Below are 16,552 nucleotides of genomic sequence, written 5' to 3' on the forward strand. Positions count from 1 at the left end.
TTGCAAGGGCAACTTACCCTCGTGTTGGCGCCATTCCTCCACATTTGACGAGAAGAAGTACTTGGAAGAGCAAATCTGGTGTTATAATACCGCGCATGCGCTTATTCAGTGTAAAGTTACCAACTCAGGAAATAATAAAAATGCATAATTAAATATATTGTAACGAACTGGGTTTTATGTTTATATGTGGGTTTGACGTTATTCAGTACAACACTGTGTTTAAGGAGTGTTCTGAGATCCTGAGTGTCACTGAAGGGGTCGGGGGTGGGACATGTGATTGTTTAGACGAATAGGATGGGGCTGTTTGGGGAAGACAGTCTCTCATTGGCTGGTTTTGGGGGGGATCAGGAGTCAATGACGAAGTGATGGATTACTTTATTCATCCCCGAAGGGAAATTAAGTCGTCATAGCATAATAACATGTACACATGTATAAATATATGTATATAGACTTATATATACAAAGAATATACAAAGAGTATGATCTAATATGATATCCGTAAGATGATAAGATGATCCGTTCGAGTGACGGAGTAAAAGGAGAAGTGCACATGTCCGTGTAAATGTTAATAACAGTTGTTAAACGAAGGAGAAGTTCCCTGTCCTCTGTAAGCGAGGACGCTACAATATATAAATGAATAAATACATAAATATTAAATGAATAAATAAATACATTTTTCACTTTATTTATTGGTTTTCACTATTGAAAATGAAACATACATACAGGAGTATACAAACAGTTTTTTCTCCAACCTCCACCCCTTTGCAAACCTTGCTGAAGTTCAAGGAGAGAGAGAGCACACGGAAATTAGCAAGGGAAATGGGAATTTGTATTTACTCAAAAATGAACGAAAGAAATACACACAATATTGCATGTAAGTTACATATGAGTGAATGGAGTGAGGATTAGCCAAAGTGTATCAACCTTTGTCAGAAATTATGGATCAAAGGGATTTTACAGCAGAGTAACTATTGCGCATTATGCCTTTTTCAACAAAAAAAAAGGAACTTTGAGGCTGAATTTCTCCAAAATGATACGGTAAATATGCTTGATACTGAGTGAGTGAACAGTCAGGATGGTCTTGAGTTCCACTGTATCAACCTTTGTCACAAATTATGGATCAAAGAGATTTTACAGTAGAGTAAATATTGCACATAATGCCTTTTTCAATTCAAAATAATGAACTTTGAGGCTGAATTTCTCAAAAATGATACAGTAAATATGCTTGATACTGAGAGAGTGAACAATCAGGATGGTCCTGAGTTAAATTGTATCAACCTTTTTCAGAAATTATGGATCAAAGAGATTTTACAGTAGAGTAAATATTGCACATAATGCCTTTTTCAATTAAAAATAATGAACTTTGAGGCTGAATTTCTCAAAAATGATACAGAAATTGTGCTTGATACTGAGTGAGTGAACAGTCAGGATGGTCCTGAGGACAACTGTATCAGCCTTTGTCAGAAATTATGGATTAAAGAGATTTTACAGTAGAGTAACTATTGCGCACAATGCCTTTTTCAATTCAAAATAATTAACTTTGAGGCTGAATTTCTCCAAAATGATACAGTAAATATGCTTTATACTGAGTGAGTGAACAGTCAGGAGGGTCCTGAGGACAACTGTATCAGCCTTTGTCAGAAATTATGGAATAAAGGGATTTTACAGTAGCATAAAAGATTGGCTCGCTCCGTATCATGGACTACCTGCATTTGCCATACATTCTGTAATACGGGCGCACTTGAAATCAGGAAAAGACGAACGTCTGCTCACTTGACCACGAAAAGACGAACGTCAGCTCACTTGACCGCAGTGCCCCCACCGGTGGGGCGCCACATTGGGTCAATGTTGATGTAACACCAGGTTTACAAAGGACGCGGAAGCGCCATGCAGCGCCATTCTCAAGCGCGCAGCCGCCTGGCTGTTCACACAGGACGCACAGTTCTCCGTGCCGGTCAGCCCGCGATTCTGCTTTCTCCTCTAGTTGTTGTATGTAACCCGTTCAATATAGGGGTTTGGGGCTAAATGATGATGGTCTTCATAGCCCCCCGCCCCCCTCTCTTTCTCTCTCTGTCTATCTGCTTGTGTGCTTGTGATGGATGGGCAGTGGGGGACATTTAATTATTTGATTGGGAAAATTAAAAACTCCAGTACAACAGAAAGACAATACAAAGTATGGGATGCATATTTGATAATTTATATCATATAAAATATGTAATTTATATTGTGTAAAATCCTTTTTGAGTGTGATTCCTGGCGCGATACGCTCGCGGTGAGCGATAAAAAATGACTCAACGGCGAAACCACCGGTGCAGGGCGCGAGGCGCCATTGGCGCTGTGCGGCGCAGCTCATGTGAACAGCACAATTGTGTAAAGGGGGGGGGGGGGGGGAAGGAGGCACCTGGCTTTCCTTGGCACTGTGCGCTGCGGCGCAGCACTTCCACGTCCTGTGTAAACCTGGCGTTAGAGACAGAAGGAGGACAGGAGGAGCCTGGGTTCCATGAGGCAACAGTAAACAGTTCTGCTGATAGTGTAATGCTATACCTCTTATAAACTACTGGTGGTGGAAACAGTTCTACAACTTGTGAAAAGAAAAGAGTGGTACCAAAATGCAAACCATGTAAGACAAACTCAAAAGTTTTCATGAAGAAGGAACTTTTATACATGTTTTCTAAACATCTAGGGTTCATACAGTGAGTTTTTCTCAAATATACAGAAAAGAAACAACAAAAAACTCCACAGTGTCATGGAAATTGTATGTATAACTACCATAACACAAAAATGTAGCAGATGAGTAAATAATATATAGTGCTATAAAGAGGTTTTACTTACACAAGCAGTGTCAGAAAAGGATGGTAAAAAATTGCAACTTAAAGTTGCATACATTTGCATAATTGCACACCGTCAGTATATCATAGTGCTATATCCGGCTCACACATGTCAAGAACAATCATGTTAAGATATATAAAAATGTTTGGATGTTTTCATAGTATCATGCAAAGTACTTTCACCAATTATCTGATGTGCTTTTGTTTTGGCAGCCTTTCAAAAAATACTCAACATGTCAGGGAGAGGAGCAGATATTGGTGTCAACTCTGTTTCTTTCATGTCTTTTTTCTTGTGACCAACAGGGTCACTAACAGGATGCCATAGGACCAACAGACACTGTTGGGGACAGAAAATTTGACAGTTACACAAACAGAATTATTATGAAATGAATATACTGTATATACATGCTGTTCTGAAAAAATTTATGGCTGGATATATTGGAGCTGGTACCTGTTTGAGGGAGCCCTTTGTGAGGCAAATCTTGCCAATAGCCCAGATGGGTATTACAACTATGGAGGATAGTGTTATGACCCAGCCAAGATAATAGGCCCAGTCTGGATACACATAGTTACCAAATGTCAGGGCCTGATAGTCCACAAAGGAACAGATGAAGCAAACCTAAAGGAAAAATACACACAAAAAGTAAAAAAATTCTGGACAGAACTACAATCTCCAACATCTGTCGGATGTAATGTTAATAATAACAATAATTTATTATAATAACATAAGAATATTTACTAATATTAAGAGACCCAAGGATGCTATACATGTGTCAATATGGGCAAAGAAAAAGAAAAGGTATTGTATTTATAAACGTATATGTACACTAAGCAAGCCTATTTTGTTACTATTTGAGTTCCTATTTTGAAGAAGTCCACAGGCTTCTCTTTCAAGTCAGGGTGTTTGGTGTCGAGGTGCCTTTTTAATTTGCATGGCTTCATGCTGTCATTTGCCAGCACCTCGGCACACAAAACACACTGAGGAAGTTGCTCAGCCGTCCGTGCCAGTGACGTTGAAACCAAACTGCAAATAGCTCTCGTCCTATTTGGCAAGCTTTGGCTTCTTCGCAACTGGCGCATCGGTTGCCTGACTTTTACGAATCAGAAACTTGATTCGTAAAAGTCAAACACACAGCAGCAGAGTTGTGTTTGTTTGCTGATACAGTGTGTGTGAAGTTAATAAGGTTCTAATTGCAACGTCGTGGTCTTGTGAGTATGTTTGTATTTGTGGCTGTGAGCGAATTGCACACGAATAATGAATAAGGATGTGCTAGGCAATGGTTCCTAACAAAACGGTACACAATGTAAACAGGGACAGCACAGAATACTATTCAAGTGCTGGTGTTTTATTTGTTGCAACACGGTGGATGATTGAAGATGTAAAGGTAGAGATGACAAGTAAGCCTGAATTCTGGGAGTGCAGTGCTCGTGTGGGTTGATATTGTATTGTCAGCTAGGGCTGCCACTAACGACTATTTTACCGATTAGTCAATTAATCTGAACGATTATTTTCTCAAAAAATAAAATTGACCATTTCGTTTCATTTCCGAAAAGGGCTAGCTGCAGTTGGAAGAAGTTAGCTAGCTAGAAGGCTAGGTCTTGGGGCTATGAGGTTTCTAAAAAAGAACTCCTTAGATTAGGCTACGAATAGGCCTACTGCAGGTGCAGGAAGGTATTACTAAGGAAGGAGTGAGTCTTTAAAAAGATTGTTTATAAAGCAATGAATATCTAAATGGTAGAGGAAACAAGAGCAATCGCACAAACTCTGCAGGGTGTCGTCTCAGTGAGGGTGAGCGCTGACCATGCCTATGGTTACTTTTATACTCAGAAGCATATGTGCAACTCTTGTTCAAATGATAACACTCCTCTTTTGATTGGTTGATCAGGAACGAAACAGTATTTGATTTGTTTGTGTCAGTCCAGCCCCTTGCAATTCGCCACTGCTTTCACTAACCAGTTTTTTATTTATTTTCTTCTCTATCTGTGACATCGCGCCCCCCCTGGAGAGTGTTGGCGCCCGCCCCCCACTTTGAGAACCACTGGTTTAAACTGATCTTTAAAAAAACAGTTGCATTCATATTAATGTTGCTGGATAAACATTGCTTCTTCTGCAACAAGGAAGATAAAACATTGAGTTACATCATAATCTGCGCGAAGAACTTCTGTCTGCTGCTGTGTGTTTGTGTTGGTCTGCTCGTCTCTGCCCCTCTTCACAGATGAACCGATAATCACATGTATTTAGTTATTAATTGATTATATAATCAACATAATGATGATGTCAGATCATGACTCGGGATCGTTCGGATCACTTCAACACTGATGTCCTGACTGTGAAAATCACGTTAGGTCCTGTGTTGTGTAGCAGATTTAAACATGTCTTATAGACTCTGGAGTGAATCAAACTAACATAAAGTAAACGTCAGTACTGTAAATGGCCTTAATAACGTGTGATCAGTGATGGTGTTTATTGTTAAAGTGTAAAGTGAGCGCAGATCAGAGGGGGAGTGAGGAGGAAACAGACTCCGACCGAGACTCTGAAACATACAGGATTACCTAACCTGTAATGAGCGTCTGTACTGCCCGGATGCCCAAGCCAGGCAACACCACTGGGTGAGAGAGTTCAGATAGAGCAGGGTTATAGTTGGCTACCAGGCCATCAACCATGGTGCTGGGGAATCTGGTTGTGTAGGGTGCAGATTTGTCTAGGCTGGTGTACTCACTGTCTTGGCGTTCCCAAAAGTAATGGTGTGTTTTACATGCTGTTTGGGCAGGGGATAGGAACAGCGAAGAGGACGGTGTGATTGTCAGAGGCCGCCAGGTCAAGGCACTGCAGCTGGGAGAGGTTGTGCCAGTAGAGCATACCAAATCCAATTTATGACTCTGAACATGTTGTGTAATGTTGAAGCAGTCCAATAGTGACAGAAATTCAGTCAGCTCAGATAGCTCAGAGTAAGTCAGATAGCTCAGATATGAAGGTGGTGGAGGCTTTGTTGGAGGCGGTAGATACGGACAACCTGGAGCTGTGCAGACCCAGCCAGAAAGAAGGTCACATATTCAAATTAGGTAGTTTTGGTTACAGGGAGCTCTTTAAGCTATTGTTTTATTACCTCTGAAGAAGGATTTCAATTGTATTGGATTCTGCTGTAACAAAGTTTATACCTGAGACCTTCAGAAGTGGAGTCTCCGTTGTCATAGTGATAAGGATTTTGGATGATCTATCACTTTAAGCAGGAAGGCGGCTCGATGTATTATGGCCAGCCCACCAACCTGCCCATAGAGCGGGGCTTTTGAATAAAAAAGTAACCTTGGTGTGTGGCATGGTTAAGTGTGAGAAAGTCCAGTTGGTTTTTCCACTTCTCTGTTTGGCAGAGACAATCAATTTGCCCTTTCATTGATGATGTCATGGATGAGAAGTGCTTTGTTGTTTAGGGAGATTTATTGGGGATAGTAACGTTGCAGTGTTGATGTTGAGGTAAAGGGGGTGATGATGCTGTCAATACAGATGAGAGGTCTAAAAAAATAACATGGTGTTTCTGAAATGTTGAAAAATTTGGAAACAGGTTTGACAGCAATCACTGTAGTTGTCTTCTTTGCTATATTCAGTGTGTAACTCACCATGCAGATCAGTGGGGTAAAGTAACGCCAACACAGTATGAAAATAAACCATGGCCTCTGTCCTGTCATCTCCTCAACTGCATCACACATCCGCTCAGCACCTGAAAGATACAACATAGTTAGTAATATAACAGTTTAGGAGCCATGAATAAGTCTAAGAAGAATATTATTATTTTGGTTATCATACAAGGTGTAATGGGTTTATATTTTGGGGGTTTTATTTGAATTATTTGTTATTTACTGTTTATTTGTGATCATACTAATTTGACTGGAAGTAGGTAGCATGGGATATGGGAGGGATTATAGTTTATATGAGGACCTGATAACCTTTGTGTGGAGTGAATGGGGATATCATATTTGTTGTTGACCGTTATGCTATTTTCAGCCTGATAACTGTGAATGCTTTAATCTATTAGTTTGGGCACTTTCCAATAAGTTGATCATCTTTTTTGTTTAATGGTTGAAAGGCATTTTCCAGATTTCAGTGACTTTTTCGATTAGTGTGTCATTCAAACTATTAGGCCCAACCTCAGCCTCTGAATAAATCACAATTAGGTAAGCTTACTGTTGGCATTTATGGAATGAAAGCAGTTGCATATTGACTGCTGTTCTTTGGGGATAAGTGCCGGTTTGATTGAGGATTGATTGACTCTGTGTATCGATATTAATATGATTGCTCAATTTAGCTCCAAGGTGGAATTGTGAATCATCGCTCTGTCTCTGAATTTGCTGCTGCTCTGCTGCTATGTGGGGAATGACATTTGCTGGATGAATTTCTTTTCTGTCTGTGGATGTGTTTTAAAGACCCCATATTTTACACCTTTCTGGGATTTAATTTAAGGTATTGGTACCCCGAAGATGATGTATCAGTGGTTTAAAGTCTAGAAAACTGCTGCAATGGGTATTTGCATGTCCTCTCTTCTGGCTTTATAACATGTCCTGACCTGAGAGAGACGAAATGGAGAAGCACAGTAGTGAGTCACTGGCTGCTGGTATTATTCGCCCCTCCTCCTCTACTGTCTGTGCCGGATCTTTTTTTGAAAACTGGGTTGTTTTTGTTCAATGTTATTCACAACAGTTGATTGACATGTAGGTTTAGCTAATAGGAAGCCCCTATGTTGGTATGTTGTGGACCAATAGGATGATCATAGGTAAAGCCAGTCCAGGCTTGTCTTGGACCTGCTCTTAGTTATGCTGCTATAGTCGGATCTTGCTGGCTGATCGTGATAATAATGGCGGATCCAGTATCGTGTTGGCATCTGATAGTGGTGGTGGACCAGAATCGAGGTGGCAGCTGATAGTGGATCCTGATGTTTTGAATTTAACTTGAAAACTAAAGAACACACAGGACAACAGAACTTATATCACTTACCAAAGCCCCACCCAACAGCCACACACTGGACAAAAGACAAAAATAAAATGCATGCTCCATTAGCTCCATAGTTGTCAACCAGCTGGAACAGATAGACTCCTCCCTGGAGAACAGGGACAAACATATAGAGTATCACTTAAACTACTCCACTATACCTGTGTCCCAATTAAGCGGCAGCATCCTTTGAAGAATGGGTTTAGACAATGAAGGCCACCCCTATATGTCAAGGTCTTGTCTACAGCAATTTCAAATTCCATCACCAGCTTGTTGTGCCTGAACCCTGCTTGACTTATTTGGGTGGCTGTGGATTAGGGGCTAGAGTCGGTTGTTGTATAAACGTAATAATCTCAGGTTCAATCCCTGTGCCATACTGATAGAAGTAGTTCAGCAGAGATGGCGATAGTTAACCGCTTGTATAAGCATTTGATGTATCTCATGGTAAAAGGGGACTATGGCCAGGTGAAATAACCTGGTTAATCTGAATGCATTTAGCATTCAAGATGCTAACATTAGCTAATTAATGGTGGTTACTCAATATCATTTCACTTTGACTACTGCATATTTCAATTAACCAGTGGTGAAATGTTACTTAATACTTAAACTTATGTAACTAACTGCAAATTTATTGAATTTGTACTTTATGCAACTCCGAATCCACTTAATTTGAGATTCAAATGTAATTACTTTTCCCACTGTGCATCTAAAATGTGTTACTTAAGTTTTCAATTTTCCATACCTTTCTTGCCCATTGAAAACTACCTATCTATATATAAATTAATTGCTTTTAGAAAATGTTGAATTCATAAAGTAGTCAAAATAGCTCAACTTTAAGCATCTAAAGACATAATTGTAACATTCACATGAAAACAGCAATAATATTAATTAGAAACCCATATTTAAAATCAAACACTGAGATGAACAATTTTAAGACATGAGTACTTAAACTTTTTCTATTTTGGGCTCATTTTGCTGCTTAAACATACTTTTTTGAAGAATCCTTCGAAATAGGGTTAGTATAGGTGAGTCTAATCGCACCACAATCTGTCTTCAAATGCAGCCTCTGAAGGAAGCAGCCACTGAATTGGGACACAGCTTATTATAATTTCTTAAATGTTGAGTGGTTTGGGTAAGGTTACATCATTGTGGAGTACCTGAGTGGTGAGAGGGATCTGTATGACGAAGCAGACAGAGCAGAAGAGAAGGAGGAATATTTCTCTACGCCAAGGTCCGCGCATCGTTCCTGGGAACATGTCAATCACTGATGATGTTATTGTTTCCAAACCTGCAAACTGAAATAGAAATAGACAGAAGGAAGAATACCTGAATAACAGATTGTTATGTCAAACATGCATAGAGTCTCCTCCATGTTTCTCATTGAGGATGGTGCTCTTTTCTTTGAAAAGCTCAAGCCTCTGTGAATACATGAGGTGCCTTACAATAAAGCTCTGATTTAATTTCATTGATCCACAGCAAATATTCCAAGAAGAATTTAACTTAGTCAACATGCATGTTTCCAAACTATATTCTGCTGTTATGCACTGCCAACAGCACCATGACTCTTTTTCTTTTTTAATTAAATTAATAATTATTATTATTAATGAAGATACTTCTGATACTAGATCAAAACAATAGTCTACTTGAAATAACACTGCAACCCACTTATTTATCAATACTGTTTTGTTGCATAATAGATGATCTAACAATAGCCAATCCTTTGGCAAGCATGTTCATACACATCAATAAAACGCTTAGTTCCTCCTTGTGAGTGACATCCATAGTCTTCTACCTCAACATGAATCATCTCGGTATCAAACCTCTGCACACAGGTGTGCATACATAGGCTTGCTTTAGTTTCTTTAAAACCTGTCAATTCTCTTTTTAGATCCTCTTTTAGTTCTAACTTAGTAGTTGGAGGCTTCAGGTATTTCTCCTCTCTGGCCTTTAGCCTATCTTGAGATTGCGTGTAACCCTTATGACTCTCACCATAGCAAGGTGCTATACACACCTTGACTCAAGGAGCTCCAACACATCACCAGTTGGTGGGGGATTAAAAATCCTGCATGTTTAACACAACAGCTCTGAGGATAGGGGAAGATCCAAGAGAGATTAAATACCTGAAACCTCCCACAAGTCTTTTAGAACTAACTGGACGACCAGTTCAAGAAACACAAGCAAGTCTATGTACGCATGTACAATACCCGAAAACATTACTTAGAGTCCTGTTATTCCCTAAATTCTTTACCAATAATAAACTGTTAATCCATTGTGGTATGCATGTGTGGGTTCAAATCCCATCTTTGTCGCAATAGTTTTAACTCTTTTTGCTGTTTCCAGGGTAACTTCTCACCGTTGTAAGAACTCTCCTAAGTAAAGGAACAGTTTGACATTCAGAAAATAAAGGTCACTCAAAGCAGGACCAGGTGGTTGTGTGGTCAAGGTGATGGAATGTTAATCCATTGTACCTTGGATGCATAGGTTTGAATCCTATCCTTGTCATAGTGAAGTTTACAGTAGTCTTTCACGTTTGAGCCTCTAATTACCTGAAACAGCTTTCTCTGTTTATTATCACATGTGTAGTCTTCCTTGTTGATACTGCCAAACCCTAAAAGTCCCTAAACATCAATAGTTGTCATTGAGCAACTCATTAAAGCAGTTAAAATATCTTCATAAATGACCGATGAACATGGTTAAACACCTTTTTAGACGACCAGACACTATAACTCTAGTGCTCGCAAGTCGCAACACTGGACCTGCTGGAGACCCCGCTGCTCAGCAACATGAGGCGCCATTTCAAGCTGACGAACTCTCCACCCACCAACACACAGCGCAGAGGGTCCAAAAATCATGGTCGAGGCGTTATTTTCATAGCAATACATTCTCAAATTTTATAGAAAATAAGGACAAAAACTCATCTACAGATGAGTTTACTTTTCCATTGGCGTGTAAAGCCAATACTTTTAAACTATCATGTATTTACAGATATAAAGGCTTACCTTAAGGTAAGGCGCTCCAGATGGAGAGTTTTACTGTACCACACGAGTCTGAGTGTTTCTGGGGTTCCACTTTTTTATTAATTTTTTTAAATAAATGATTATTATATTCCTATTTGTGCACAGCTACCTGTCAACAAATATTTTGATAAAATAAAAAAAAACGCAGTATCAGGTCCGGAGATAGACTTCGTCTCTAACCCTTCTCCCTCCAAGTCTCCTGTACAGGGCTGAGCTTTAGAGCTGTGGACATGCCTTGATTCTTAGATGCATCATGACGCAGATGACTCTGCATCAATCACATTTTTCTGCATCTTTTTGAGAAAGGACGTGACTGATTTTTGAGATGTTACGCAAGTGAACGAAGGCAGTACTAGACATTTGTTTTAGGTGAGAATTTAAGTACAAATCAGGATTGATGATCACTCCCAAGTTCCTGACTGTTTCATTTGAAGCAAGGGCAGCGTCCTCTAGCACAGCCAAATCAGTAGATAATGTATCTCTAAGGTGTTTAGGGCCAAATATTACAACCTCTGTTTTATCGGAGTTTAATAAGAGAAAATTGCGGGTCATCCAGGCTGTTATTTACTTTTCCTTACTCTTGCTGAGGGTTAAGGACATAGGATGTCACACCCTGTTAAAGCCCTATGAGACGAATTGTAATTTGTGAATATGGGCTATACAAATAAAATTTGATTGAATTTAATTGATTATTTCCTTGAGCCATGCTTGGAGTGTAGTTAATTGATTACATTGTTTTGGTTTTATTTCATTTAAGTATAACTGGGTTTCATCCGCATGGCAGTGGAAATTTACTGAGAGTGTCCTGATAATGTTTCCTAGTGGAAGCTTATATGTGGGAATAAAATTGAGCCAGGCACAGAACCCCGTGGAACACCGTGGTTAACTTAAATTAGAATCGATCTGAAAAATAAGATTTAAACCAGTTCAGGGCGGTTCCTTTAATGCCAATTAACTGTTCTAGTCTCTGTGATAAAATTTGATGGTCAATAGTGTTAAAGCTATTAGAAGGTCACTCATGACTTTGCCGAGGCTGTGATGAGTTCTAAACCCTGACTGAAAGTCTTTGTCAGCTGAACAAGGGTGATCAGAGAGAAGCTGTCTAACTAATTGGTGGGCAAAAGGCTCTAATAAAAAAAAAAAAAGTGTGGGGGACTCCATGTGTTTTAGCAAATTTGTCTCCACTCTTGTGAAGTGAAACTGACCTAATAAAGTTTGTACTGAAGGATGTATGCCAAGAGGGCAACAATTGAAAATCCACACAGTGTAGGCCAAGAGGACACAAAATAGAGGGTTTAGGCAAAGAGGGCTCTAACTAAAAAAACAACACAGTCTAAATCAAGACGGCAACAAATAAGGGTTTATGCCAAGAGGGTAGCAATTAAATAACCCGCACAGTTTATGCCATTAGGTCCATAAAATTAAAGTCAATGTTTGCATATGAGTATAAGCACATGAGTGACCACTAATTTTACATCGCTATTGTAAAGATAACTTATAGTAATAAATAAAGGAGACAGGAATGTCTGTGTCAGGGAAGAGTTAAAAAATAGCCGTGTGAGTCAGCTGACTGTGTGTGTTTGCCTGTGTGTGGGTGTGAGAGTGTGAAGCAGTTGAGGAGTGAGAAGAAAAAAGAGACTTTTCAGACAAACAGTTCATTATATCAAAAACAGTAAACAAAATATTTAAATCAGTGTAATCCGAATTGAAAAGATTTCAAAATTAGTTCACTGAGACATCTCGCGTTCAAACGTTATTGCAGCAGTAGAACAGGTTTAGTGTTTGGCGTCTAGGCTCCATTTTAATCACTCCCTCATATGATTACACAGGAATGATGGGAGTGAAGAGCAAATACTTGTAACAACCCATCCAGGCTGGTCTCAGCACAATTTCGTAGGAAATGCTACTAAAAGTAATGCACTTGAATGAATTTCACTAAATTGTGAGTCAGGAGGCTGGGGACACGTGACCTATGCGCATCTCTCTCTTCGTAAAAACAAAAAACATGGCGGACAGTCATCTAACCCTAACGCTAATATGAAAAATACATATGAATTCTGCACCACGGTAATTCAGCAGAGTGACAGCCGCAGGAATAAGCTCTTCCTGAACCTGCTGGTCCGGGAACGGAGGACCCTGTAGCGCCTCCCAGAGGGGAGGAGGGCAAACAGTCTGACACTGGGTTGTGAGAAATTTGGTTGTTAATGTACAAAGGTGTCTCTAACTTGTTCTAAAGTGAAACATATGATTGTGTATGAAGCAAACATACATATTTTGACCATATCTGGCCATTAAATACCACTTAAAACAGATTTGACTGATTTGATCCAGCTTGGACCTTAACAGGGTCTGAGAAAGTACACCTGAGATGGCCTGTGCTTGAAGCAAGATAAAATGAAAACTTTGTCATAGAACAAAAGCAAAGACGTAAAGGTCTTGACTTCTGGAGTAACATTATGTCAGTGGGAAAATTGTGCTTGGCTCCTGCTCCTCAGGGATGACCTTTGAACCTAGCACCTGAGTCAGTTTTGATGGCTTACAGGATGGAAACTAAATATGCAACAGACATGGTATGAACTGTTTTGGAAAGGTCTTGAACTCCACTACTATAGTCCAATGCAAAACTATGGGGGGGCCACTGAGTAGGGCCAAAACCTTAAAAAATCTAGATTTGACCGTTTTATTAATAAGAAAAACTAAATCTGACTAAACAGGTGTTTTTCTCACAACAAAAAAACATAAAGAAGCATGCAAGGTTCCCGGTCGCAATCTCACATAATAGTGAAAACACATTAGAACTACAAAAGATGAGAACAACATACACTGTGAGGGCCCAGCCGGTGAGCAGTGCCCCACATGGCTGAGGACAGCCAGACAAGAGAGATCAAGGGGTGTGGTGTTGGATGGGCGGTACTACTCCACAGGATCATCATAGGGAACTCCTCCCCTCCCAGGTGGCTCTGATTGTCCCTCACAGGTGAAGGGAATCAGCCGGGCAATCAGGAGCCATCTTAAAACCCCCAAACAAAGGAGTGAGAGGCAGAGATGCAGAGGAAAGAGACCCAGACGCTTACAGCCAAACACTACCAGGGTAAGAGGCCAGCGGCCTGCCTGTCTACTCTCCTGAAGAATAATTGCTTGCTCTCTCTTGTTGGATCAGAAATAGCCCGACGGAGCCTCAGATGCAAACTGCCAACCAGGTGAAGAGTTTGAGTTACCTTTGGATGCCCTCCTCCCTTTTCCCCTCAAGTTATAAATAAAACCTTTTGTTATATTCACCACAACCCCTGCGTGTGACTGCTCTTTTTTCCGGTTTTGTGTACCCACTGTTTGCTTTTGCAAAGCCAGGCTCCCACAACACACAACGCTACTCAATTTGTAGTTCTCGGTATGGTTCTGAATAGGGTTTAGAAAACTTATTAGCGGTTTGTTTTTTTTTAAACATGAATGAAAATATTGAAACTGAAACACATGTCTTGACATAGATATCATCAAAACACATTTGTATTAAGAAACACCGCTAAAATATAGCGTTTTCCACCAGGAATACAGCAATCTCTGCCATCTTGCTTTATCAGAGCGCTGCAGAGGTCTGCGCAAAAATTTCATATGATTCTTTACGAAAATTTGGAAATAAATTTTGGTACGATATCTTACCGTTTCATGAGACCACATTGACCCATCAGAGCCTACAGGTAGATGCTGTGGTGGTGGAGGGGCTGTAGCTACTGGTAGCAATACTGCAGTGCAAGCAAAGGGGATGTTTGGAAATGTCTCTGCTTAAACAGACAACCGTATAACGTGGGTGTGTACTATAGATGGTTGTGGAGAGTGAGGTATGTCACATGATGTATGTCAAATGATTGGAGCAGCGCAGCTCAAGTTGGCTGCCTAAGTTAACTCGCAGGCTCTGCTCCATTTAATAAACTCACGTTCAAAATTGTCATAAAAAAAATTCTAATCTGGTGTTTGAATGTCCTTCTGGTAACACTGAAAGCAAATTTCTGGAAGTTGTAATTTTCTGTGGTTGTTCGGGAGTATTTTGCTGGACTATTACACTTGATGCTGTGAGTATATTGCCTTTTATGTGAAACTGAAGAAATTGTGTTTGGAGAGACTGCTGTGACATTGCGTGTCAGTGAGCAGGGCGTGGTACCTTGGTGATACGGATGTGCATTCGTTGCTGGCAAACTAGAGAAATAAAAGGTTTGAGGGGCGCGGCCTATCCCCCTCCCTTCTTGCACCTTCAAGTTTCTGTGAGCCTTACTGACTTAAAAATTGTAGGTGCCTCTGTGTTTGTGGAGCTGCACTTTTATAAATAAATGAATACAATCAAAAGACACATATTATAAAACTAAAATATAATGCTGAAAGAGTTTTTATATCAATGATCTAGGAAAATAAGACATAGTATTGTCCTTGCTTGGTATCAACCTGTGTTTCAAACGATTGTTCAATCCTGTTGCCTAAACCCTGTGTTCACGACTAAAAAAATAAATAAAAAAAGGGTAAGAAATTGTAGTAACCTACTGCAAACAAAACAAAGACATATTTCAACACATACATCAGTGCATTGTGAAATTACATTACCCCACAGTAAACTTAATTAGTAAGCTAAATCAAGAGTAGCTCAAATTAACCAAAGACATAATCCAAAACTATAAGCTAAGTCTAAAAAGTACAGCAACAATATGAGTACACCAATAATCGTCCTTAATATAGAATATCCATCAAAGAAAAGAGACATAGAAAAAAAGTCTGGAAAATGGTGGAAACAAAATAAAGGGTGAAAGAAAAGAGACAACAAAAAAGAGAAAAAGAACAAGAAATCCTCAGATTCTGTCCAATCCTGTCTTGACCAGTGAATTTCACACTTTCCAAAGCTTTGCAGCACAATAAATAATTTAAAAAAAAGAAATTCAAACTCCGAAGAGGGTGTAGTTAATGAACTGTTACGCTGAAAGAGGAGAGAGTCATACTAAACCAACACCCACAATAATGGGTAGCCCACAACAATGTGAACGCAGCAAGGCGCAGGAGATGATAGTTCAATAAAGGCCGAGGTCACAGAGCTTCTTTCATTCGGTGTTGATTCCAGTAAAATGTCACCAATGATCCAATCGCACCTGGAGAACCTGCAAGGATATTTAAAAGACTATATCCCTGACCTGGAGAACAACTCAAATCAAAACCGGAGAAGACACCCATTACCCAGGATTAGGTGAGAGACTGGATTGTATGTCCCAGGACAGGCTCATAGACAAATACATGGGAGTTGAGGGTGAAATTTCAGGCTCTCTCACTCCCACAGTACTGGCCATATGTGAAAAAAGACTACACTGCATGAAAAGAAGAGTTTGTGTCACTAAGTGACGCAGGACATTTTGGGAGAATTTTCGGTTAACGGCAGCACAGAAAACTGTAAGGGAATTGACGCGAGATACCAGTTTCTGGCAGTTTTACAAGCCTGAGAATGTTGGGAGGTGACCCTCCGCTCCTAGGCCTTGGGGAGGCTTTCACATGCAAATGACAATGCTCTGAGGTTTACAAATGCAAATAAGGATAGTTTCCCTCAGTGCAGATAACTAAACTATCTGGCGTAAGTACATCAGGCTTAAAATAAATTTAATAAAGTTATTTCCCTTAAGTAAGTCAGTGTGCTATAATGAATTACATTTTATACAATGAGCAAAGGTCAATGCTATGAAGACAATTTGAAACAGCGC

General features: G+C 39.8%; 1 protein-coding gene across 2 annotated transcripts in view; it reads right to left on the reverse strand.

Annotated features, from left to right (window-relative positions):
• Positions 1-2,638: 2,638 nt before the first annotated feature.
• LOC128458997 (sodium- and chloride-dependent GABA transporter 2) overlaps positions 2,639-16,552 on the reverse strand; it is a 51,590-nt gene continuing 37,676 nt past the window's right edge. For both annotated transcript variants that reach the window (XM_053444081.1, XM_053444078.1), the window contains 5 exons: positions 8,967-9,104; positions 7,816-7,918; positions 6,444-6,544; positions 3,280-3,447; positions 2,639-3,165 (listed from right to left, as the gene is read on the reverse strand). In XM_053444081.1, coding sequence (XP_053300056.1) covers positions 3,046-3,165; positions 3,280-3,447; positions 6,444-6,544; positions 7,816-7,918; positions 8,967-9,104 — 630 coding nt within the window. In that variant the 3' untranslated portion in view covers positions 2,639-3,045. The remainder of the gene's footprint in view (positions 3,166-3,279; positions 3,448-6,443; positions 6,545-7,815; positions 7,919-8,966; positions 9,105-16,552) is intronic.

Source organism: Pleuronectes platessa, chromosome 16 (assembly GCF_947347685.1).
Source record: "Pleuronectes platessa chromosome 16, fPlePla1.1, whole genome shotgun sequence".
NCBI lineage: Eukaryota > Metazoa > Chordata > Actinopteri > Pleuronectiformes > Pleuronectidae > Pleuronectes > Pleuronectes platessa.